General features: G+C 44.6%; 1 protein-coding gene across 2 annotated transcripts in view; it reads right to left on the bottom strand.

Moving 5' to 3' along the window:
- Window positions 1-27,337, bottom strand: part of si:ch73-22o12.1 (nectin-2) — a 70,204-nt gene that overhangs the window by 13,672 nt on the left and 29,195 nt on the right. Inside the window, exons 4-7 of one of the 2 annotated variants that reach the window (XM_034553800.1) lie at window positions 26,066-26,362; window positions 25,801-25,918; window positions 25,016-25,164; window positions 17,192-17,854 (exon numbers count right to left, since the gene is read on the bottom strand). In XM_034553800.1, the coding sequence (XP_034409691.1) occupies window positions 17,271-17,854; window positions 25,016-25,164; window positions 25,801-25,918; window positions 26,066-26,362 (1,148 nt within the window). In that variant the 3' untranslated portion in view covers window positions 17,192-17,270. Of the gene's footprint in view, window positions 1-17,191; window positions 17,855-25,015; window positions 25,165-25,800; window positions 25,919-26,065; window positions 26,363-27,337 lie in introns of those variants that run through there. The other variant, XM_034553801.1, reaches the window with a different exon arrangement.

Raw genomic sequence — 27,337 nt, 5'->3', positions numbered from 1 at the left:
CACAGTTTATGTGCAAACAACATATACACAAACGGAAATGCTCATAAATAGAGAGAATACACAGCGCGCACTCAAAGTGTGTGTCTTACAGAAAGCACCTGTAAGAAAGGAGCGTGTAAAAGCCGGCGATGATGCAAGAGGTTTTGATGACTTTCTTAGGGAAAAACCAGGCGAGTCAAAAATAGATACTATTACACACACCTCAATGGGCAGTAAATGTATCCTTAATCCCTGACTGAAGTTAGCTCAAAAAACCCGTCTGCTCTCCTCAGCTTTCAGAGCACACCTGACTGTGTGCGGCTGCATGCACAGCCCAGTGGAACAGCAGGGAGCAGTCGGATGTACATTTTGATCTGAGGGCGGATGAGACATTAGGATCAAAGTCGGGTGCTGGAGAGAATCCACTGATCTTAGCGCTGAATCCATGAGCAACCAACAGACTACCTGATTAGATAGGCATTTGTGGCCCATATCCAGCACGAAAAGTGAAAGGAATATTGATGATAAAGCCTGGGGCAGAATTGGGTCTAGGTCCTCTTAGTTCAAAATGGTACAAACTAATGTCAAGTTTAAGGGTTTGATTTCCATCAAGGTCACCTGTGCTACTGTAATGAGATTCTATCAAATCTTTGTTTGATCGAGTAATACAAAAAGGGAAATATTTGAATAATAAATAATTCATATGTATTTTATTGATAAGAACAAAGACATTTTATATTATTCATTCATATATGAATAAAAATGCCGCTGCAAACAGAGTAGAGCCGATTGCTTATTTTTGTACCATTACTAAACAAGCAATTTAGTTGTCTCCAGTAAGATGTGGAGTTTTACTGAAGCACATAAGTGGGTGTTTTCTGGCAGACTGTCCACCCACTATACAATAAGCAACTCTTACCATTTGTTTTCTTAGATGGATATTTGGATTGCTTGTTGCATTTTGTTTTCATGTTTATCGTATTGTTTTTTTTAATGTTTACTATTTATTTTACTTTCTTTTATGAAGCCTCGGCAAAAGCTTTTTCACTCCTTGAATCACAAATCTATTATTAAGAAATAGTAGAAGTGCCCCAAATGTTATATGGGTCACATTTCTATAAACATTTATGAACTACTTGTTTTTGTTTTTTTTACTGCCTATTGAGTTAAGTGAAAGCTGCACCTGACTGCACAACACACACACACACACACACACACACCTCCAGGTGACAGGTGTGTCACAGCAGTATGGCTGCAACCTGGAGGTCACATTCAGACTGAATGACCGGTTAGTCAGCTCGCCGGCTGACTCACTGACTGAGAGGACAAGATCTCCCTGTGTAAACGTGGGTCTTTTCTTACAACAAACAGGGGGAATGTGTCACTCTCAGTTCACACAGGGTTAGATGTGGAGATGCTCAGACTCATTTAGACGCGCCGTGTTTCTCAGCCTCAGAGCCACAGACCAAACCTGTTTCCGAGACCGCCGTTCTTTTGGCTGTCAGTAAAGACACAATAGGACAGTCACACTTTATTTTTTTTTTTTTTTTTGACGCGCCACTCTGGAATGTTAATCACCACAGAAACCCATTATCTTCACATCCTCTCGTCTCCCCCCCCCCCACCCACCATTTGTGTCCCTCTCCTTTTAAAACCTGACAAACTCATTGCTCGTTACTAGAGAGTTCCATTGTTTCATTGAGCGCACATGTAGAGGGAGACAGAGACATGAGGCGGAGGAGATAAGAGGAGGCGCAGCAGAGAGGGGAGGCCCGCCTGGCTGCTGACATAAATTGGGGATCATAAAAAGTGTCTTCCCAGAATTAATCTGCAAAGAATGTATAAAGTGAAGTACCACAGGGAGGTTTTTTTGTGTGTGTGTCTGTGTGTGTGTGTGTTTTGTGTGTGTGCGCGTGCGTGCGTGCGTGTGTGGATCAGTCTTGAATCCATAATGAAGACACAAGAATGGAAAGCAACATGAAACACATGACTTTCAAATCTATTCATGAAGCTTGATGATCCGGGTTCAAGAGGATGTATGTGGACATTAATGTTCCGGTGTTAATGCAACAGAGCTATTGTATACATGGTCTTTGTGTACATGTGCCCAGGTGGATGTTGCGTTTCCGTGCCTCAGCTGTGACACACTCCTTTGCCCCTCTCTCTGCTGCAGCGCCTACAGGAAGTGCCACATACATCATGAATGTTATGCATAAGGCTGAATGTCAACACTGATGCATAATTCTTTGCGGTGAAATGCTAAATGTCACCAAACACCAGGCTGTGTTTCGACTGACGGCGGGCCCTCGTGTCACCAGAGGACGTGCTGGCAGCCAGAAGTCGCCACACCAGCCGTCACACCAGAAGTGAAGACTGTACGCAGCTGTGGCAGGAGTGGTGGAGTCGGCGACAGGGGAGATCGGGGGACAAGGAGGGTAATGAAAGCAGATTTGAAGGAGAAGGGAGTGAGGCCAGTGCATTTCTTTTCCTACACTATCTGGATAATAAACCTGAATCCAGAAGCCTTTTGTATTTACACCGGGTGTTGACTTGGGATTCTTGGCATTAAGCCTGCATTGTGATTGGATCTCTACTAATTATTTGGAGGGAGAGTTGGACTCAACAAACAATGCCATGGATGGGCATCATTCATTTTTTAAATATTTTTTTATGAGAGACTTTTTCCTAGGTTGCTTAAGCTAACGGGAGCATGGACATATTAATGAGAACTGCTGCTGGGTTGTGTGCTCCATTCATTCCTAAAGTTGCTCACCGGGTACAAACACTGAAAGTATCTGCACATCCTTTTTTTGCACATTAATGGGATCAAATAATGTAATCATGAGGGGCTTCTAATCTGGACATCTTATTCAACAGAAAGTAGTTACACTGAAACTCAAATAAAAATCTAATCATCCGCATGGCTGGATACCACAAAAGGTGTGCATTGTTATTGGGGTGAATTGAACGTTTGACATCTTTTAATATGGCCTTTATTATAATCACCACTACTTTATATTCATTTCACCCAAAGGGGAGATTTAAAAAATGCAAGCGCGCACACACACGCACACACACGCACACACAATTAACTTCTATTCATTTCCTTGAAGACTTTACGTTGTAGGGATGTTATTTTGTCCCCATAAGAAAGACGAGTCCTCCCAATGTGAGCCCAAGTGACGGCCGCACACACACACACACACACACACACTGTGAGGAGAGCAGGAAGAGGCATCCGAGAGAGAACAAGTAGCCAGTGATGCAGATATACGGCTTAAGCGCTTCCTCCAAGGCAGGAGACCACCAGCTGAGCTCCCCGAATGAAAAACTGCACTATTAATATCTATGTGGAAAGCTGTATTTTTAACACATGCACCAAGACACACACACACACACACACGCACACACAGAGTGGAGTGTGCGTGAGCATACACAAAAACAGCACCAATAACAGGCGGAAACATTTACACAAAGAAGTTTGATATTCTTGCATTTTAAAGTGCTAAGTTTGTGCTTCTGACCTTTAAGGTTGAAGGGGTGACTAATGAGGAGGAGGGCGACTCAACCAGGCCTGCCTGAGAGGCAGCTGAATGAAGGACAAAGATGGAGGGGTGAGTGAGAGAAAGAGATGGAGAGAGAAAGTAAGAGAGACGAAATATGAAGGAACTGTCATCTCATTTTTCTTCCCCCCCCCCGGCTTCCCCAGCTGTTGTTCTCTCTCCCTCTCTTTCAATCACATCTAATTGTCACTCATCCCTCCATTCCCCCCCGAACCACTTGTGCTGCCCTCCCCATACTCGCTTGCTCACTCCCTCCTCTTCTCTCCCTCTCTCTTCCTCCATCCACACAAATGACTCAGTGAAACAGGTCAAGTGTTACAAAATTCCCCCTGCAGCTCAACCTGCCTAATACAAGGCCTGGCTCATTGCACCAAGACAAGTAATACGCTGCCTACTCACCGAGAGGCGCGCGCACACACACACACACACACACACACACAAACACACACACGCACAATGAATTCAAGCCCATAAAATGCCGACACAATTAACAAATGTATCCATTATGTACAAGCATGCTAACTCACACCATTAAACAAATCATCTAGATATAGCCATGTGTAAACACTAATACTAAATCCATTTTGTTTTATTATAGTCAAAGATATCAAAAACTATTGCTTGCGTTAAACAAAGTGTTTCTTAATCTGAATCTACATGGGTACAAAAAGAAAAGCATCCCATCAGCACACTTTGGGCTTTTGTAAATTGTGAAATGCATCGTTTCCAACATTCTATATTCAGGTATCAAAACGGCTTTCAATCGCAGCCCAACATATCAATTCTAGAGAAGAAAAAAAGTAGTAGTAAAGCCAGTATACAAATTGGGAAGAAGACGTATTCAAACCCACGCTGCCTCTCTTTCTACCTCTCCAACCTATCCACACTAATGAAAAGCAATTGGGTGACAGAGAGCCCCAAAGCAACAGAGTGAAAGTGGTATTAAGAAGAGGGCAGCAGAGTAAAAGACCTTAAAATAGGATAAATGACCAGGAAGAACTAAAGCCCACACACACACACACACACACACACACACACACACACACACACACACACACACACACACACACACACACACACACACACACACACACACACACACACACACACACACACACACACACACACACACACACACACACACACACACACACACACACACACACACACACACACACACACACACACACACACACACACACACACACACACACACACACACACACACACACACACACACACACACACACACACACACACACACACACACACACACACACACACACACACACACACACACACACACACACACACACACACACACACACACACACACACACACACACACACACACACACACACACACACACGGTGCAAGAGAGTATACTATTATGCAAGTGTGTATGCTCCGCAGGCAGAGTGTTGTGATATAGAAATGTAACAGCTCCATATATCAGGGGTGTGGAGACCTACAGAGGATAAACGACCTGCGAGCAGCACCTGGACAGTGTGTGTAATACACAGATAAATAACTGGGAGCCATATGACGACACACAAAAACTCCCAGAGAGCGCATGTAAACCACCGCACGAGCATAAGACAATAAAAGAGACCAGTAACATTAAAGCGGCGCACGCGATTGTTTCTAAGAGTTTTGTTTGTCTGAATACCCAGGGAACGACGGTCGTTTGGGAGGGTAATGACTTGGGAAAACTGAAATGTACTGGAACATAAATTAATCAAAATGTGAGACCTGCATTCACGCACACTGGGAGTGCTCGGCACCATCTATTGTTGCTGTTCATACCCCGCTGTTTGGCGCACAACAAAAGAAGCTCCAGCTACTACACACAGTGAACAGAGCACACTGCTGCCCGCTGCTCCTGCTGAAGGCAGGCGGGTCAGATCACACGTCTGTGGCCGGGATGAAGCCGGCATTACCGTCAAGGTGATAAAGAGCACGTCCGCGTTTGTGAGAGCGATAATCGGCGTGTGTTTAGAAACATTTCACGTAGAGCCCCTGTGATGCCAAACGCCAACATTTCAATAACATTTAATTTCCTCCGCCAAGATAAGACCTTTTGTCCGCGCAGGACTATTTTATTCTATCGCTGCCCTAAGCCGACAGTTAAACGGACAGGGGACGGTGCAGTGTGGCTGTGCTTCGCATGGCAATGCAGAGCTATTTTCTCAAACTCTGCCTTTCTCTCATTATACATTGAAGAGCACTCTTCAACTGAGAATCAGGGCCGTTACCCGCGATGCTTCGGCTGTGGGGGTTTGAGTGACGGCTGACGTTGAAAATCATTGACGGCCCTTGAGGAGAGGAGGGATTAACAAGGGGCCAAAAACATACAGGAGCCCCCCAGTAGCCACACACACACACACACACACACACACACACACACACAGTAAATGACAGCGTCTGAGAGCAAACACTGTCTGACTCAATAGCTTGGAGCCGTTTGATTGGGTGCACACAGACTTCTGTTTCTTTGGGCCATAATTAATGAGTCAAATCAATAATGGCATTCCCTTTTAAAATGAGGCCTTGGGTTCAATAGCAAGTGATTGGAGATGTGTTGGGAGTGAGAAAAGAGGAATGATTAGAGATGATTTTACACCTCGGGACAGGTTGGACACACAAACACACGCACGCGCACACACACGCACTTTAACATTTAGTCTGCAGCAGTAGATAAGAAGATAGGAACGGAAGATTGGGGGGCAGAAGAAGTGATTACAGGAAAAGAGACGTTGAGATAAGATGACAGACAGATGAATGAGGAGGCAGTTTGTGGATATAAAAGGAGGAGCTGAGACATGCACATGAGCAGACAAAGATACACACGCAAACACACACACACAATTTTGTGAAGTCCTGACAGTCCTCTCTTCACTACGGCTGTTATTTAATGTCAAGCAAAAGAAGCAGAGGCTTAAACCAATGCAGATATCTTCACTTGGCCATACACTGCTGTATGTCCCTGCAGACAAAGGAAATATATAAATGTAAATAGGGCTGCGTAAAGATTAAATATTATTGTATATCAACATTCAGTGGAATGTTAATGGTAATTGGAATAAGAGTTTGAATTGAGAATGAATAACAAATGCAATATACATAGCATTATTTTATATATAAACATAATATGAAATATATGGAATAAATATGGAATATATAAAAATACAATAATAGACAGTGTATTCCATAAACAGTGATTTGCCTGTATTTCTCTAGGGAGACAGACTTGTTCCTGTTAATATTATGATTTCAGCCATTTTGCCCCAAATACATACACGATGGACTCATGTTAATATAATAGCATGGGTCACGATACAATTCACTTCTGATGCGATTTCAAGATATTTTATGAGGGGGAAAAAAAAAGAAAAAGAAAAAGTAAAGCGCAGAACAAACATTAGTTGTTCAACAGCAATCACTTGTGAACATTCGTGATGAACTCCCACACAGATCGAAACATTTGCATGCACTTTCCGTACCGTGAGGCGGGCGAACATCTGCACGGCAGTTACACGCACAAATGAACGGGGACACGATCATCCGCGACTTACTTTGGACCTCGCAGCCCCCCCCCCCCCCCCACAAGAAGACTCCCTCCAGTCCCTAAGACCAAATATTTGCAGACATATTTACTTTTTATCTCCATATTCATCTCCCATTCTGTATGTTTATATGTGAGGTTATGCAGACGTGCATGTGCCGGTGCGTGCACATACTTTGTAAGAGCTGCCTGTTGAGACGGTGAATTAAACAGCAAGTGCATTTGATCTGCAAAGCACCCCTGGGCAAATACGCACAAAATGAGACAAACACGCACACACGCACAGAGGCTTGCATAGAGCATCAAAATCATTTCCGTCACAGAATCTATTCTTAGGAGCAGAAACAAACCATTCTTTCCCCAGATATAAATCTCGTTTATTCATACCCACACAGTCACGCTCACATACAAATACACGCACAGACATGTGCACGCTTAGCTGAAAGCTACGCTCCCCGGTGGTCATAGTGCATTCACATAATGTTCTTTGTTTTCTATTTTCCAGAACAGGATTTGTTCCAGGTAAGTCACAGTGGGAAGACCTTTTGGGGCTTATTTAACTCGCAAAACACACACACACGCAACTGCAACTTCCATCTGGTGGCGGTGGGCGTTTGTGCAGGTGTGTCGAGGTCAGCGGCGTTTCGAAGCTTCTTTCTCCCTCTCACAAACAATCTGATCTGTGAGAAGCTAAAATCAACACAGCTGCAACAACTCAGCCCTCATGGTCCTCCTCCCTTCAGGCAGCCCACTTCCACTCCATCTTTAATCAGGCGTCTCCTCCCTTTCTTCATTCTGGTTTTTGCCCTTTTGCTCTCTCCGTCCTCCCAGACTCCTTCCCCTCCCCCCTTTTATTCAATCTCGCATTAGTCAGTCACTGTTGAATTGATATGCCGGCCAGCTCTCTGTAGCTTTTACTAATACACAAGGCTTCAGATCTCACCTCTCAACCCCTGTCCCTCTCCTCACACCACCACTCCCTCTTTGTGCTCCCTCTCAACTACCTCCCTCCCCACTCTTCCTGCCCTTCTCTGCCCTCCCAGCAGTCGACCCGAGCATGTGAGGAGACGTGCCTCATCCGCCTCAACAATGCAACCGACCCGTTACCTCCAGCCCTGTCAGCACAGGAAGAGTAAACACCCAGGGGCCTTCAGGGGAAACGGGAGCATCCACTTCCACCCCCCCGTCTGTCTGCCTGGTTGTGTATGTATATGAGGGTGTGTGTGTGTCTGTGGCACACACACACACACACACACACACACACACACACACACACACACACAAAACCGACTGACCAGAAGCCAGAAGATCGGATGTTATCGTTTACTGCTTGAGGAAGAGGAATGATACGAGGTCCAATTTCCTGTGATTATTTACAAATGGAACTTCCTCTGCACTTTGCGTTCACCTTGCGCAACATGATAATCTGTTCGGCCGAGTCGGGTACTTTTAAAGCTCCTTCTCATTTAAAAACAACGTCTTCAATCTTTCGATAGGAAGGTCCTTGTGACATTTTAGTTGAAATTGCATGTGTCAATCAAACAAGCTTGCCATTCTTTGACTTTAAAAAATATATATATTAAGGTGTGGAAGGACAATCATTTGTATCTGCGTTGCATTAACGTCTAACGGTTGAGGTAATGTTTGTTTCCAGCGCATACGGGGGGGTAAATGGTTGTTGCCTGTCACTGCTGCCTTCCCGTCAATCATCCAAAACTAAACTTAATAGCACATCAGAGCAGACATCATATCCCACAACAACAAAAAACTAACTTTCCAACAGCACTATGGCCTGTGCCACGGAAATGTACCTCTCCTAACTTTCATAGTCGGAAACTAAATTGGTATTTTACTCCCATATTGTCAACAAACTTAACATTTGTAACAAACTGGACGGTGTGACATTAAAAACTCCACACACACACTTTCATAAACAAGTACTGATTTAAATTCCATTTCAATATAACAGTGTGAAAGTGAGCGATGTCAACAATGAAAGCAATGAATGATTGTGTGGAACACTGCAGTCGAAGAGTATAAGATGGGTCAAATGCACAGAAGAATCTCCCACTGTGGGATTAATAAAAGTGTACATTATTATTATTATAACTAGACTGAAAATAATTAGAACAGTGACACAATGTTCATGATTAGACTATGAGGTTTAAGTACTGACATCATTAATGTGAGGGTGTTCATAGAAACCCCAGATGATGATTCCCTGAGTTTTCTTCTATGACGACCATGTTGTTCAGATTTGGTTTTGGAACGAGGAATTGTAATATTCTTTTCAGTAATACTTTCTATGACGATATTGTCAAGAATGCCTTATAAGCATACTAATGATGTGCTATACTCTGCTAATAACACTGTATAATCAGTCACAAAGCATTTTATAATGACGCAAAAGGTCAAGTATCATAATACTTCATAATTGTTGGCTACTACAGTGAAGTAGAAGTTAAATTGATGTTTTGTGTGTTCGTGCATCGATTTAATATTTTTTTCACTTTACTTAAAAGCAGACAATAACCCCTTAGAGTAACTTATAATGACAATGTAATGAATTTTAACCGTGATTGTAATGCAGTATACACATTTTAATGTATTAAAGCAATGGCAATTATAATACACGGTGATCCTTGCAAAAGTGAATGACCAGCAAATATTAAGATAGTTCAAGTCATTATACATTGCTTTTTTGAATTCTGATATATATTATAACATACATATAATAATGTATGATAGACATTTGTCATAGAAAGTTCAGCCTTTTTGTCCTATAAAGATGTTGTTCTTCTTGCACTTTTTCTCTGATTGTAAGACACAAAGGGAGCATGGGGGAGAGAGAGAGAGAGAGAGAGAGAGAGAGAGAGAGAGAGAGAGAGAGAGAGAGTTATGCACCTTAACCCCTTGAAATAATGCGTCTGACCCTTACACTTTTCATCCAGCAGTATCATCAGATGGTGATATAGATTAGTTTGTTTTTTGGTGGTAGACCTCACTGATGACATTCCCATCAGACTCTGCTGCACTTTGTGCACAATGGCAAAGAAACTGCCCTGAGAACATGGTAAACATACCTGCTAAACAGACTGTCCAGCATGGTCACTATGCACATTAGTATTTAGCTCCTCAGAGCTGCTAGCGTGGATGTGGACTCTTGTAATAAAGAACATGGGGAAAGAAAGCATTGGACAAGTTAACAGACTTTCAAATAGTCGTCTACACCCACAGACGTGTGTTATCTCTCCTTGTGATGTACCGTCAGGCCTGAACAACGAGTACCTCCTTCAGTCTCCTCTTCATTAAATGAAACGCATGCTTGAACTGAGGTCAGATTACAGACTTGGCCAGAGAAGGACATTCCACAGTTTGGTCATAAAACTCCTTAATTACCTTGTTTTCATGCTCAGGATTATTGTTCTAAAACTGGAGGCGTATGTACAATACTAAGAGCTATGAGCCAAATCCAATGTGCTGGAGTACAGAGACTACAAACTGAGTAACATATCAGTTTAAAGATTAACCACTTAAGAGTTACAATGCTTGATACAAATATTCCAGTAACAAGGCACACGCAGCTGGAGATTTGATAAATCACCAGAGGCAAGAGCAATAAGAGCCAGTCGCATTAAAAATGATGAAAAATATGCAGGGACCAACTTAAATAATTGAGGTCAGAGGCAGACACTTGCTTTAATCCCTGTGAAGGGCCCAGTTCACTACAGCCATCACTCAGAAACACATGCAACAGTCCAGGCCATTCATCACTCACTCTGGGATTTATTGGTTAGGTCTGGAGCCGGTAGGGTGAGAGGTTAAATGAGGAGCATTGTGTTTGCGGTTATCAGCAGAGAGAGCCCAAAGTGGGTCTGTCTGCTGATCCACACAGACACACAATGTTTAATCAACACTGTGGCTGCAGCTGCCAGAGCCGCAAGTTTCAATAAACATCCATGTAGAAACATGCACGTGTAAAACCGTACACAGACACTCATCACATGAGCTTGCACACACACACACACACACATACCAAACAATGTGATAACACTTAAACTCATAATACACCGTCCACACAAACATCCTGTGGAAAAAAGGAGCCGTCTGCAGCCCAGCAAAACACTCAACGGGTGCCTAAACACATGAACAACATGAGCATACTTCTTAAGCACGCTGTATGAGCAAAGCACACACTCAGATGCTCATGCTTTGTCTAATACATACATATACACACACACACACACACACACACGCACAACTTGGTATAAACAGGGCCACAGCTAGCCGGATTGCCCAGGGGCACCTCAGCATGTCTCATCACTGTAAGCTAATGTTGAACACAGCGGTGGAGCTTGGCGTAGCTGCTGTCACTTTGGCTTCGGATCCAGGTTATGTGCTCGGAGCTCAAATAGGCTTCTGCGTTACGGGGTCACCGCTTTTACAAGAGGTGCACACCTTTTCAGGGACAAACGTAGACCGACATGTAAGTGGTTCACAGGCTTTTACGTCTAACTGCAGCTAAAAAGCCTTTCTGCTGTGCTCAAGTCCTGTACACCCAGCTACAAAACCAAAAGGAGTCAGAGTGTGTGTGGAGTGTGTAAGTGCTCTCTATCTCGCCAGCCGTCAAATCCAAAGCAATTAGAGAGGCCAGATGGTGGGCTGGACTCACAGCAAATAGCTGTGCATTGACAGAAGACGCCTGCAACAAAAATGAACTGTGACAAGGAGCCAGGATGACACACAGATACATGACGACATCAAAGCACCGGGCACACATCAAGGATGCGCTGCCATGACCGCCATAAACCAACTGTCACAGTTAACAGCACAGCTCGATTGTATTGTTTGATGGCAACACAGAGGAGGTACTTGTATGTAAAACTAAATAAAGGCAGATGCACATACACGCATGAAAGCACACAATCATTCCCATGCCAGAACATTCATACATAAACCTGTATACACACACACACACACAACCCACTACATGCCCGTCTGTTAAAATTTGACCAACCCAGTTTGGTTTAGTCAGAGTTCAAACAATGCAGCCTTTGAGGGGCGCGCCATTCACAGTTTCAGCTTGGCCGGCACATTCCCCAACTGAAAACACAAGCTGCCTCCCTCCAGGAAAACCACTGAAACTACAGCACCACATTCCTTAACTATCTTTTTCTGTGTGCGTGTGCACAGTGTTTGCCAGATTTTTTTAAATATATATATATATATATATATATATATATATATATATATATATATATATATATATATATATATATATATATATATAAATATATATATATATATATATATATATATATATATATATATATATATATATATATATATATATATATATATATATATATATATCTTGAAATAAAGTTGTCCTTTAAACAACTGCAGCAGTATCCTACTTAGTGGTTACCAAGGTAGCAAGTTTACGTCAGCCAACCATGGAAACGTAGCAGAATCAGAGAGACTGAGCTGGAGCTTGAGCACAGGACAATGGTAACGCACTAAATGAACTCTCCTATTCCTGTGCTCCATTTCATAAGCTTGTTATCACACCTGTCGACACACAGATTGATCAAAATGGAAATGAGACAAACAGCCAGAACAGGAAATGAGTGGGAAAAAAAAAAACACACCCAGGAGGGAGGTGTGTCTGGAGTGTGAAGGATGGCTGACAAGAAACAGAGCGGCCACTTCATATCCCGATCAATTAATCTAATCTCTGAGAATCAATGGGCACTTCTATCCAATCTGCCTCCCCCAGTCATCCAACATAACCTCAAGTGTTCAAGAGAAAGAGGGAAGAAAAGGAGAAACAGATATAACACTGGAACATTTCAAAAATCAATAAATCTTTAATAGCAACCAAATACGAAAAAATATAGAAAGACACAACAAAATGGTGACAACAATTCAAATTCAGTTTTTTTTTTTCTTCTTTTCTTCAAAAAGTCAAAAAGAAAATTGTAAAAGAAAAAGCGAAAGTTACAAAAAGAAAACACAACGTTTACACAGAGCAGTCGATAATAAAAATGCACATTTCGGGGTAAGACTGTTTTGTTGTGTGTACAGTTCATTTGTATAGAAGAAGCACATTTGCCAGTTTTGGCAGCAATCACAGCGCAGCAGTCAAGAATAAAGCACTCAGAAAACATAAATTATAAAGCACTGCAAAATAACAGAAAAGGGGGGAAAACTGTAATAAGGGAAAATAAATCCTTCATGCTTGCCGTCACTGAGAAATACACAAACGTGACACCATAAATTAGTAATATCTTTTTCTCTGCTACATATTTATATATTTATACTATGTACACAGGGAGGTTTTCGATTTTTTTTGTTCTTCTTTTATGCGAGTAAGATGGGAGATGTTAAGGCTTTGATTAGTCATCAAATGTTTGGAGCAGAAGAAACTGCAACACTATGTGGCTTTCTGGGGGGGGATATATATATATATATTGTGTGTTTTGACTACCTAACATGGTGCTAGACCCGGGCCAGGATCAGGATTTCTCTAAAAGACTTTTGTCTGACAAATCTTACTTGGGTGCCAACAGTGTGTGTGTGTGTATGTCTGTGTGTGTGTGTGTGTGTGTGTGTATGTGTGTGTGTCTTGCGGAGGTGGCTTAAGTGAGAGAAGTCAAAAACTACATTTTGGAGATGAGTGTTGTGATACTCTAAAAGCATCGAAAGGGATCCGGGAGGGGGAGCAGGTCAACGCGGTGGCATGTTTATGAAAGCGATAATCCTCATGGGGAACAAAAGTTGAACGGACAAACAGTTTCCTAAAAAGCCGGATTCTCTGATACTGGGTGAAAGGTGTGCCCCCTAAATGTGTAGTTGTCTCTGTTCTACGCGGTCATTCGGGTGATCCTGGATCAGTTTGGACTATTTGGGGGAATAGAAAGCAGTGAAGCAGGGGACACATCATGCTGCAACTCTTTCCACAGCTACAGGCCTCAGTATATGACCCGACAGAGCCACCGAGCACGAAGAGGAGAAAGAAGTGTTTGTGTGCATGTGTGTGTTTTTGCGTGCTGCTATGCGAGTATATTTGTGTGGGCTTATGTCAGGAGATGGCAGACTTGTCAGGTATGAGGTGTCTTCTGCACAGTTTGGCTTGTGGGAGTGAGCATAATGAGTGACTGAGGTGTTTGTGTGTGGGCGAATGTTTCTCTGCATTCTGCATATATATATATATATATATTTGAGTGTGCGTGAATGAGTGCGTCTTCAAATTGCACAGTAATATCTTCAGTTTGCCAGTTTTCTATGGTGACAAAGGGTGGCTACTCAGGTTACAGCCCCAATGGCGGCGAGAGCTATCCCAGAGTCGCCCACCCACCACCCCGCCCCCCTCCCCCAGAGCATCACAAAACACTGACACTACTATACACACACACACACACACACACACACACACACAGAGCTGACTGTACACAGACCATCACCTGTGTGGTTACCATCCACCTGATACATTATGAGTATTGTGGGTATTCTTGCTTTGTGCGTGTGTCTGTCATGACGAGGAGAGAGAAGCCAATTGTGCAAAAAAAACACTGTGTGCTTATTATGTGGAAATGCAGGCAATGCTAACAAAAACATTATACGAGCATATATAATTTGTTTGTTTTTTTCACCAATACAAATGGACTCTTTAGGCAAACTCAGCTCAGTCGGTCCAGCATGTTTTAACATCCAAGGTATTCATTAGATTAAAAATTACATTCGGAATGCCATCTGAGATATTTTAACTTTAGGCTTAGCCGACCCACAACACCTTCCTCTGTACTTCCACAACACTGGCAACACTGGCTCCATCGAATATATCCACATTTTTACAAGAAAAAAAAAGATGCTTACACATATAGTACACAGATACCTCACACCAAAATGTACATACAACAGTTTTGTCGCTATTTTGACCCCAAAAAACAAGTATTTCATATTACTCATCATTGCGGTTACACTCACAAGTGCAAAAATAAGTAAAAGCATTTTTTTTTTTTTTTTTTTGAGTGGTTGTGACAAATCAGCTGTGCTCAGTAAAATGACTGTACCCCAGGTTGACAGGAGTTGCATTTATGTATAAACTAAGGCCATTAGACAATAATCTTACAATATTCTAGACTGTACTCAAACACTGAAAGCCGTCTCTGTCATCTGCCTTTTGTGTCCCTCTTGCTCGCTCTCCACCTCTCTAAAAGCCATCACAATGGTAAACCAACACTGCCTCGGCCTGTACACATACTTGTTCTGTATGCGAGTGCTTCTCACCTCTATAGCTCAAGGTTAAAAACAGCTATGAGGAAATGCAGGCAAGCACAGTCACCCTTGCTCTTGGCAATGGGTCTCCCTGCATTTGACCTCATGACCTGCAGCGAACTGCAACCCAGATCTTTGCTGGGTCTTACAAGAGGGCAATACAGTCATCGAGAGCTGCACTCATCCGATTCCCAGTGGGTCAAGGGAGGGGGCAAGATGATTAGAAGGCCAGGAAAAGCATGATTAGAGGAGCTACAGTAGGACTTCTCTCACAGATTGTCCATCACTCGTCCAGTGCCTACATAGATACAGTGACGCATACAAATGCAGGCAGTAGCCACGCATTATTATTTGCCAGAGCAGGCTTCTGGTGGCTCGTTAGAAGGATAAATTAGCAGTCAGGAGACAATCATCCTTGAAGCCGCATCATAAAGGGCCCTTTCCCTGCTTGTTGCCCGTTCGTCAATATGACTCCTGGAGCTTCGCTGTGGACGCAACCTTTTATGTCTCCCGATCAATTCACTGCAGTTAACACCCTCCACTAATGGAAAGAAATATTACATGCATCTCATAGAAAATCTATCTAACCTAACCACTTAGGGGGCAGGCATATGTTACATCCGGCAAGGTGGATTCGTCAGGTCTAGTATGTCAGAGCAGACATGGCTGGAATACAGTAAGTAGGGCGTTTGACAAATTAGGAGCAGTGAAATATCAGCCCACTACTCTGTGGCCCTGACCTCGACACTACAGGATATATCATAAACTCCCCATAAACACTGGAAGAAAGGGATGAAGAGAGCGAGAGAGCGAGAGAAGGAGGAACGATAGAGCGTTAGGAGGTGGGAGGGGGAGCAATCGCCACGTCATAAACGATAAGTGGTGGCAATCTGTTGGTCCCAGCTAAGCGAGCGACTTCACGGCTCATTACCAATCAAGCCCCTCCTGTCAGGAGTGCTCTGAAGAGACAGGGATGAGGAGGAAGAGAAAAGAACAGACATGCTCCTCTCTAGCCCTCCTGCATCCCTCTCTCGCTCCCTCTTCCTTGACCCTGTCAGATTGACTACGCCTCACTCCCTCATCTCTTGCTTACCGTCGCTTACCTCCAGGCACAGGACAAAAGTTTGCAAGGGAATACCTTGTTGAGAGATCAGCTCAAACCCTGTGCAAACCTACTCTGTTGTATTCAGATGCAAAATGGTGTTAAATCAAGCGTGTCTACTGTTGCTGATAGTTAGCAGAGAAGTTTGAGAGGAAGGCAGTGAAAGTGTAAATGAAAGCTCACCAGTAGACTGGAGCAAATACTTTGTTCTCTTCTCTAAATCACCTGCTGGCTACAGTCTATACCTTTAAAACCTAACCCATCACTAGGTACTAACTACCCACCTGCTGTCACAGCCCATTGCATTACCAAAACAAAAGGTTTCCCCAGCAGGCAACACGTAACCGTTTGACAACCACTTCTACAGTTCTGGTGAAGATAAGAGTGAATATGCAAGTGAGTTGCTCCCTTTATAGCCGAGCGTGTATCATGATTCCATTATTCTACTCCCACACTACACAGTTTCTCCATTTTAGTCTGTCTGTCAAGAGTCCTTGTCGATAGCATGAGCAGAAGCAGTGTGAGACAAGTTGTTTCTTTTCTCCGTTTGATTTCCAGTTCTTAGGGACTTTTCAGAATATCCGTCCACACCCTCCTGTTCATTCAGTCCATTCTGGGGCTGCACTGTGATTAATAGTAGGCTATGTTTCAAATTAAATTTTCAAAAAATAAAAGTGGTATTATTTTTTCTTCGCCAACTGACCCTGAAACCACAAAATCCTCGGGAGGAATCCTCCATCCCTCCTTTTTCTTCTACTCCTCCTTTCCGCCTCTCCTCCTCTACACGTAAACAGCAGTCCGTGAGATGACAGAGCCGTCCCGCTGGGACTCCATGTCGTCATCCATGTAATCTCCAATCATATCGTCCTGGTCATGCGGTGGGCGAAGCTGAAGGATGGGGGCTCCTCCGGTGAATTGGTCATACCTCTCATCCTCCTCAAGCTCATCAAACTTCCTCCTTTCCACGTCATCCAATTCATTGCTCAGCAGGATATCTTGGGCTGTGGGTGTAGTAGCGACGACTTCAGGCCGGCCCCCAATGGTGAGCGGCTGGTGGTGGTTGTTCTTCTCCCCGATGCCCTGGTGGGAGGAGCTCTCGTTGTAAACGTATACGGGGCCGTTGTTGTTGCCGCCTCCGACGCCGCTGCCTGCGCCTCCACCCGTGCCGTTCTTGCTGGCCTTCTTGCCACCGCCAAATATGCGCGTCTTCATGTCACTGCCGCCATTGGCGCGGTAACCCTGCTGTTGCCTGCGGCTACGGGTGACAAGCACGGCGATGAGCGCGGCGACCAAAAGGAGGGCCAACAGGGAGCCAATCACAGCTCCTGCCACCACGCCGGCATTGGATGGGCTCACTGAGGGCTCTGTAGGAGGGAGGAGAGGCAGGGAGGGAGAAAAGGGAAGAAAAGGAATATGGTTGAGAAAAAAGAGAACAGTGTGAAACACGGTGAGAGGGGGGGGTAGGGGGGGAAATAGAGACAGCATAAAGAGGAAAAAGGAAGAACGGGTAATATGGAGGAAAAACGAGAAAGGTAGGAGGACGTCAGTGGTGCTGGTCTCAATTGTATTCAGTGAAGTGTGTAAGAGTGTCGAGGTGTCAGTACAGTCAAAAGTGTGTGTGTGTGTGTGTGTGTGTGTTGAGCCTCTTCCTACACTGACATTTCCTCCTCTCCCTCAGAGCTGCTCCTGTCCCAATTCCCACAGCCGCGTCACGGCAACGACGCAGCCACGTCTCCCCCAGTGCTGCCCTTCAACGGCCAGGGTCCATCCAAGGCTCACCACAAATCACAAGGCAAGTCAAAGCAAGGGGGTGTGAGGGGGGGCCGCAAGCCACATACTCATACACTTTCTGAAGGAACAGGGAATGGCGCGTGCAGGGGAAAAAACGGGTGGAGGCCATGCAGAGGAGGAGGGTAATGATGGACTGAAGAGTGGATGTTGGAAATTAGAGGAGGAGGAGGAGGAGGAGGAGGAGGAGGTGGTGGTGGAGTGACTGTGGAATGACAACTCTTCCTGGAAGCCATGAGCATTGAGCAGAGCAAAACTTTGGCAAACCCTCTCTGCAAAAAGGCGCTGCGCCAATTAGCTCTATTAATGTAGTCACGATTGCATACACAAGAAAAGAAGCCATTTAAAGTTAATTTTTAATAAAAAAAAAAAAAAAGGCTCCACAGTCCAATGCACAGTATTTCTGTTTGTGTATCAAAACTCCAGAGCGAGGTACAGTTGTCTTAATCAGGGTTGTGAAGACGTCTCATACTTCCCACTCCCCACTCCCCACTCATCCCTCTGCAGTGATATTAGTACAATATTTCAAAGCAGGTATTTGAAGAGCAAAAAAAGATACAACTGGTTTGCAGAGAAGGAAACCACCAGTTAAAAACTTTGGCTTGGTATCGTTTAAAATGTTTCAATTTACTGTGGCAATGACACGCCGAAGATATATTTTCTAAAATAAAAAAAATCAGCCTATTTAAAATGCAATAGTCATGTTTGCAGCCATACAACCTAAAAAATATTTACAACGTTTGTAAAAATCAGCAAAATTATGATTCCCGATTCAATCGGGAAGTATCGGATCACAATTAGGCAAATGGACACATTTCAGTCATTACTCAAAAAGTATTGAGGTTTGCATACCAGGCCGAGTTAAGACACGACTAGCGAGTAAAGCCTCGAGCAGAACCATGACAGTGTGTTACTGCGTTGCACAGGCTCTTCGGGCCACGAGTTCAGGGCTCTAAGTGCTTTCTGGGACTATGACAACTCCCCGTAGACCCTGTGACCGTTTCCCCCATGTAGTCATCATCTATAACTCAGTGTGCAGGGAGTACGGCACTAACACTGCCGGAGTTAAGGGTCAGCTCCACTCATGCTGTACGCAGTCACTGGACTGTGAAGCCCTTTGAACAAACATGTTCTCCAAATCACAGACATGGAAATGTGTACAAGTAATAACTGCTATAGTAAGGAGAAGCACTTCAGTTTGAGGGACACACAGCTCAGATTTTATTCCAAAAGCTGTTTTTGCAACAACTTTTTTTTCCTCCCTTCAGAGCTTTTAAAAGCCATTTTTCATACAAGGGAATATTGATGCCTGAATGCATATTATTCCTACTTTAAGGGTTCAAAGCATTCAAGTTTAGAGTCACGGATGTTTTTTTGTCCATCATTTGTAAGTGTTCCTGCTTCCTTCAGGTTTGGGCACATGAGCTACACAATGAAATCAAGAACCCTTGGCTAAGCAGAACATCCCGTCTGTTTCTCTGGCGTTCCTTTCCACTCTGTGCACTTTCACCAGCCGCTGCAGAGGATTAAACGGCGGACGCTGCAGTTGAAATCCCTGCCTGAATTTGTAAAGAAGTGAATCAGCACAATTCTTACTATCATGTCTATTTAAAATTGTAAAAGTGTAGAGAGAGTTGACATAATTACTCTTGTAACACTGATTTGTGTCAAAAGAAGAAGTGGCAGTCTTTACCTGTGCCTCGCTCTACTCATCCTCCTCATCCTCCTCATCCTCTTCATGTCTGCCTCTCATCTCCACTAACCCTTCCTCCATCCCTGCCTCCACCAGCTGTCTCCTGCATACTCTTTTCGTGTCCCCGAAAAAAATCGATTCTCCCTGCCATCTTTGTATTTCCACATGCTACTTTTTTCCTCTGTGCTTTATTTTCAACATATGCCTATAAGGGAAAAAAATGTATTTCATGCGGGTATATTTTCTGTCTTTCTTTCAATTTCCTCCAGCCGCCTCCCCAAGCACACAGACTCTCTGGCCTCCTTTTCTCCGACAGCAGTGCTAAACATTCCCGTTCACACACGAGAGTGAGAGCTGGCCCTCAGTGTCCACTTGTAACAGGAACACAAGAAATGCATTATCACCTCAGGCTCCGTGGCGCTCTGGCACGGGTAACGTGGCAACAATCTCTGTGCAAATTTGGAGCCGCATGCTGCCACACATTGCCGTCTCATCAAAGGGAATTACGCTGAAAATTAAATGCAAATGTCCCCTAAATTCCTCTCATCCAATTATTTTTAATGCTCTCTCAAAAGTCTATGCTGGTGATTTTAAATCCGTTCGTGGGTGATAATTCATGTTTTATTCTCCCCTTCTAGAGACAATGCTTATAAGATTCATGAGATAGATGTAAAAGAAGCCACCCAAGGCTCCCGGTACAGGCCCACTACAAACCCAGACACATCCTAACAAAGCACCAGAGGAATTTATTTTAGTGAGTGAGGAGAGGACATCTTCTAAACACATGCTGTTGGATGAGCCAGCAGAAAAACCTGCACTATGCATGCTGTGTGGATAACATGGGGGTGGTGGGGGTGGTGGTGGTGGTGGTGGTGGTGGTGGTGGTGGTGGTGGTGGTGGTGGGGGGGGGTGTTACCTGCAGCCGACGATCCGGCAGAAAAGACTGAGCTGCTGCAGCACACACCCCTAAATAGACTGGTCTGGGGACACGGACTCTGCCATGCTCCCACAGCCAGAGGGGTGTCCTCAACAACCGTCTATCTACAGTATACCACTAAGGAGAGAGGTCTTGTCTCCTTCAATTAAGTATGGATCCACCAACCACTTATATATCTTGCATTGTGAAGATGGATCGGGAGTGGCCCATAGAGCCCTGTGTTATGTCGTAATTTAAGTTCTAGTTAAATACATTTTTGTAGACTATAGCGCAATTATGTGGAACTTATTTATTTATTCCCCATCTTAAATCCTTGTATATGTTATTGGGTGAATAAAATCCATATTATTTCCGTCTTTACCTGCTCTCCCAGTTCTATGTGTACCCTGGTCCCTCACACTGTGGAGGCCAAAAAAACAGAATGCTTCCTATGTAGTCATGTCCAGCACGACCGTAAGCTCCAAGTGACCGCAAGTAATGAAAGAGATGGAGCGGAAGTAACGTCTACTGCAGCCTCCCACACACACACACACACCCCTAGAGCATAGCTTAGTAGTATTCTCTGTCAGCATGTTAACTTATTGAAGAGAGCTGTGAGTGTGTGCTAATGAGGGGTGGGCAGGGGGCCCGTAGCATGCTGGAGGGAGACTTGGCTCCATCAGACCTGTTCCCTAGCCCTTTTCGCATGGCCGAAGACACACACTGACAGACAGACAGATACAGGCAGCCTCCAACACACACCCACACACACACACAGTGGAGGATATTGTCCAAGCCCTTTTCTCTTGAACTTGAGTCTGAAAATGGGAGAGAAGAATGCACCAAATTGAGAGGAAATGTATTTCCCGTTGAACTGACGAGCCCTTAGATTGGGGACATTTCACCTTTTAGGTTCAGCTGATGCACCCCAGTACAGAACGCTGTGGGGAGTGGGGGTTAGCCACACAAGAACCCTGACGAGAGGAGACCGGAATGGAGGGATGGATGAAGAGATGGGGACTACTAAGCTGTGATTAAGGAAGCGCTACTGAAGAGTTGAGCTTAAAGAGAGGGGGAGACAGCACAGGCATGAGCAGGGGGGGGGAGAGAGAGAGAGAGAGAGAGAGAGAGAGAGAGAGAGAGAGAGAGAGAGAGAGAGAGAGAGAGAGAGAGAGAGAGAGAATACTGGGGGCAGGAGTCTCCTCTCTGAGCGGGAGATCAGTGCCAGACTTGCGGAGGCTGAAAGACAACCTGTGAGAGATAAGAAGGATGAGGAGAGAGCATATGCTAACTGTGAGGATGAGAGATGCAATGAAAAGAGCAAACTGCAGCAAAAGAGATAGCGAGGGAGAGCTAAATCGAAAGAAAGCGGAGAGCAGGGGTAGAATACTTCTGTGTGTGAGTAAGCAGCATGGATCGAAGATGAGAGGAGGTGGGGAGATGACATCCATCCCTCTCTCTGCCTCCGAGGGCACGGGACAAGGCTGAGGGTACCCACACAGACACACACAAGTTTGTAGATGTGTGTGTGAGTGTCAGCAGCTGTGGGGTAGAGAGGAGTGTGGGGGGGTGGGGGGGGGACCTGCTATGTAGCAGGTGCTGGCCATTTCACGCCTGTCGGCCCCCCTTAGCCCTGTTTGTCTACACACATTCACATTAGCCTCCACAGGTCTGCATCTCTATCCCATCTGGAGTCATTCTGCATCTTTTTCTTGCTCCGTTTCAAAGATCATCCACTCTTTCATTTCATTTCACTCCAACCAACACAAACTCAATCTCTTTCTTTCTGAACACTTCTCCCCATCTCTCTGCCTTCAACAAAACCTCCTCAACTCTGACACTTGCTGGTTGCCTCAGTCAACTCTTAACTGCCGGCAAATTTAGCTCACATCTAATCCTCCTCCTCTTCTGCCAGTGAGTAAGAGAGGAGTGCAAAGGAGGGCGGATGGAGGAGGTGGACGGCCAAGCGGAGATGATAGGACAAGGAAACTGTGGGAAGTTCAACACTGGAGGAGACCAGAGAAATGAAAAAGGAGAAAGTGGGATGAAGAATGGGAGTAAAAAAGGTAGGATAAAACACAGAGGAAGAAGGGAGCGGATGGTGGAATGAGGAGAGAAGCAGCCAGAAGCTGAAGCAGCAAAGGGTGACTGATCCGCTCTGAGAGGCTTGGAGACAGACACACATGCTATGCTGAGAGATAGTGGAGGCCAATAGCAGTGGAGATGGGATGCAGTGGCACAAGATTCCCATGGGAGTTTGAAATGCCGTCAGCATCTGCTCTCTCCCTCTCTCCCTCACGCAAGGCTCCCTCAATGTGACGAGAGCATGCTGGCACCGATCTATCCTGGTGCACGTTCTCTGGCTTTTTAGTCGAAAAGCAGCCGCCTCCATCTTCCTCCCTCTGCTCCCTCGATCGTTGTATCTCCCTTGCTTGTTGCTTGTAATACACAGCAGGAGATGGTGACATCCTTTGTGCTACAGAAGCCAGTTACGCTGCTGTGCAGCAGTACAGAATGGCCCCAGAGGAGTGGTGATGCATGCTGTGGCACCATAAGGAGCCAAGGGACTTGAAGAAAGATGGGGGGTGAGAGAGAAAGACAGGGGGGGGGGAAACAAAAAAAGGACAAGAAAAAGGAGGAAAGAAAAAATGAGGGCATGAAGTAGCTGGGTTGCTCTTAAACTGGAACTACCTGAGAAACACACTCTCCACCTCCCCCCCCCAAACCCCCCATTGCGGGCACGATTTACCCCCATGTCAGCAGAAAATAACTTCCGGTTAAGTGCAGGCAGGAAAGCGGAGGCAATGTATTTTGTATGAAGGGAAATGCAGGAGTGAACCTTGTTGAGGGGTGCAGCTAAACATATTGCAGAACGGAGGGGTTGGATGTAGGGACCTTCTTTAAATAGAAACGGGCACCAGTCTGGATGCTACGACAAGCTTCACAGCACACAGACAGATGCATACAGCTAAATACACACATAACACATCGCAAATACCAGCAACCAGCAAACACACAAAGACCCACGGTGTATCAGCGCTCCTCTCGTCTCAGCTAAACCCAAAGAAACACTGAAATCCACTTCATTTCAAAGTCAACAATGTCACCGAGAGTTAAATGCATCACTTTGACTCTAATGAAGACGCTCATTTGCCTTTCTTTAGTCTCTCCTGTCATTAGTGATGGCCAAGGGTACTGCTGAGAAGCTGTTCAGTAGCTATTGTGATCAGGACCGCACTCTCTCATTTTAGAAAAAGGAAAAGAAAACGCTATCATCTCTCGTCTATGTGCACCGCTCCCGATGTGCGACGTACAAAGTCGAAAGACAGAGCTTGAGTACCGCTGAGGCATAGAAAGTTTTTGTTTTCATTTTATTGAGAGCACGAATGCAAAGAGACGGAAATGTGACATGCATTCTTAATAGGACACGCAAGAAGAGAGATATTAAAAGTTGAAAGGGAGAACCAAAAAACACACGCATACATATTCACTCTCTAAAAAACAAACACGGACAGAGCAGCTGGACCCTCTAGCCCTACACTACACACCCAAGACAGTCCTCAGCACAGAGAATGTGTGTGTGTGTGTTCATGTGACACAGAACAAGGTGTGTGTGTGTGTGTGTGTGTCCCTGAGGAAAACATTCAAGCGTCGCACATCAGGAAATGTGTAGCATGTGTGATGAAAGTGCACTTGGTTCCAGTCGATCAGTTGAGATGATATAAATGTTTTCATATTCAAGCCAGGGGAAGGTTTAGGTGATAAACGAGGCCCATGTGAGCCACAAATGTGATTTTCATTTCACTTCTGAAATGGTAACTGCTTGACTGAAACATTGACTGTGTCTAATTCATCTGTGTGGCAGGACATTTGCAATTTGTGCAAATTACACAAATGGGAGGGTACGTGAGCTCAGGAGAGATTCTAATGGTCATTCATTAGTGCAACAATAGAACACTTGTATTACTTGTGTCAAGCACACATTGTTGCACTCAAAGCAGGTGTAAGTGCATTTCTAAATGTTATCGGACCTGGATCTAAAAAGGAGTGCTTATGCACATGCTATGTATTTATATAGTTTCATGTTCACATGGTGGTGCGTGTGCTTGTTTGTGTCCTCAAACTCACCTCGAACAATGACTGTGACCGTATCCCTGCCGATCCCGATGCGGTTCTTGACCTCGCAGACGAAGGTGGTGTTGACAGCATCGTCCACCTTCAGCACCTTCAGCACGTTGTCTGTGATCTGCACCGTGTCTGGCTTCTCTCCTGACATCCTGCAGGGACATGAGCATACCGGCATTAGAAAAAGGAGAAGGCCAAAAAAGAAGAAGTGAATAGGATTGTGGTTTGTTCAACTTTGGGCAAAATGAGAGCATTGAGACATATGTGCATTTACAGAAATGTGCTGTATTGTGCCATGTCATCAAATTCCACTCATCTTGCAAAACCAATCAGTACCCCCTTTCCTCAAAAGGCAATCCATTATCACACAGTTAAGGAAAAATACGACGGGGACAGGAGGAGAATCAAAACTGCTAGATCTGGGCCCAAAAACTAATTTCTCCCATTTTTAAGCAGACTTTCCGTTTGTATTTCATTTTTTTTCTAATTTCGTCAGTTCCGTTAATAGCTGATAATACTGGGGGAAAAAGGGGAAAGAGAAAGTCATATTGTGCTTTTCATTATGCTAGGGTTAAATCTCGAGTCGCAGAGTCCATTATGAGAAATGATACGCTATCTCCATAATCAGAGCACGGGACTGTAGTGGCAATAATAAAAAGAGCTGATTACCGCTCTGTGGACCTGGGAATGAAGGGTACGGAAGATTGAGAGGAAAAGAGAGAAGAGGAAGAGAAAGAGAAAGCAAGAAACGATGGGAAAAATATGATGATGGATGTGCGGATACTCACGTCTTCCACTGGGTGGTCAATGGAGCAGGGTTTGCGGTAGCCTGGCAGGTGAGCATCACATTTGTACGACCCACATACCAATTATTGTCATAACCCACTATTGTCACCAGAGGGGCGTCTGAGGGAAGGACAGGTGAACAAAGGGAGGAGAAAAAACAAAAACGGCAACGAACTCAATTAGTCACTCCAAGCTTTCCCGTTAGAGTGTGAACAGCAAAGTAGTTCATGGAAGAGACAGTGCTGGGTTGTGTGTGTGGTGTCTTACACTGAACTGCTAGCTTCAACAGGAAGCTGTCTGGTTTGACCTGGGTCCTGTGCGCCACCACACAGCTGAGGTCTTTCCCGTTGTCTGCCGGTGTGGGAAGCATGCGATACTCGCTGCTGATGGTCTCCGTGTTGTCGGCCCCCGTCTTGGCCACCGTCGTCGCATTGCCGTTGACTGCGGTCACCCAGGAGATCGTGGCAGCGGGGCGGCCGTCGACAGACTCGCAGCGTGCCACGACGACCGGCTTAGTGCCACCTGCTTCCACTGTGACGACGGAGGCCGAGTTCTGAGGCTTAGCTGATGGACGGATGGATTGATGGAAGGGCAAAGGGTGACGGGAGAGAGAGAGACACACAGAGTGGCAGAGAGAAGATTAAAGGATGTAGACATAGATCAAATAGAAATAAGACAGCTGAGGGAAAGATAATGTGCACCATTATTGATAAACAATTTGAGTCGGCAGCCTGGCAAATGCAAATCCAAAAACTCAAACCGCTTTTGTCCCCCCACTCTGTTCATTTTCTGTCCAGAGCCTACATTGATAAACACTTACAAGCACCAGTGCAAACCCTAAATCTTCTTTTCCGCTCCCTACATTTCTTTAATCTATTCCCCTTGCTATCCCAATCACCCGCCACTGTTGATAAACTATCTCCATGACTGGTCCAGTGCATTTCCATACACGCATTCCTAAATCACTACATGATCTGTCATCCCCCATCCTCAATTTCCCTCCATGATACGAGGATCAGAGGAGAGCAGGCAGGACAGGAGCTGACAGCAGGAATGACAAGCAGCCAGATCAATATAGTGCCTTAGGGGAGGCAAGATGCGTTGGCGGAGCAGAGGCACTGGTGGCCAAGGTTAACCCAATGGTTCTATTGCATTGACAAGAACACAATTGAGCTGACAATAGCACTTAAAAGAGCAATCAAGCTTCGCTGGACATCTTTTTAACCTGCATGCTACCTTTGGGGGAAGGAGAGAGCTTCAGAGGGAGGCGGAGACTACTTTGCATATTAGATATAAAATAACTAACTCTACTAGAGAGACCAGCACCATGAGACGTTACTTTTTTTTTTTGCGGAAAAGCAGTCGGCCAGTTCTCTTGTTTTAAATTACTTTGACTAATCAATCTGTTCATAGTATGAAAGTCTGGCAAAAAGTCTTTGACAAACTAAAGATCTTTCAGAACAGGTTAGTCCGGGTTGTGTTGGGTTTGATTCCTTTATACCCGACAAAGAGACAATTTAGGCGTGAAAAGACATTTTA

This window comes from Cyclopterus lumpus, chromosome 16 (genome assembly GCF_009769545.1).
Source record: "Cyclopterus lumpus isolate fCycLum1 chromosome 16, fCycLum1.pri, whole genome shotgun sequence".
In the NCBI taxonomy this organism is placed as follows: Eukaryota; Metazoa; Chordata; class Actinopteri; order Perciformes; family Cyclopteridae; genus Cyclopterus; species Cyclopterus lumpus.
The sequence above is the reverse complement of the archived record's forward strand: the minus strand, read 5'-3'. Positions and strand labels throughout refer to the sequence as shown.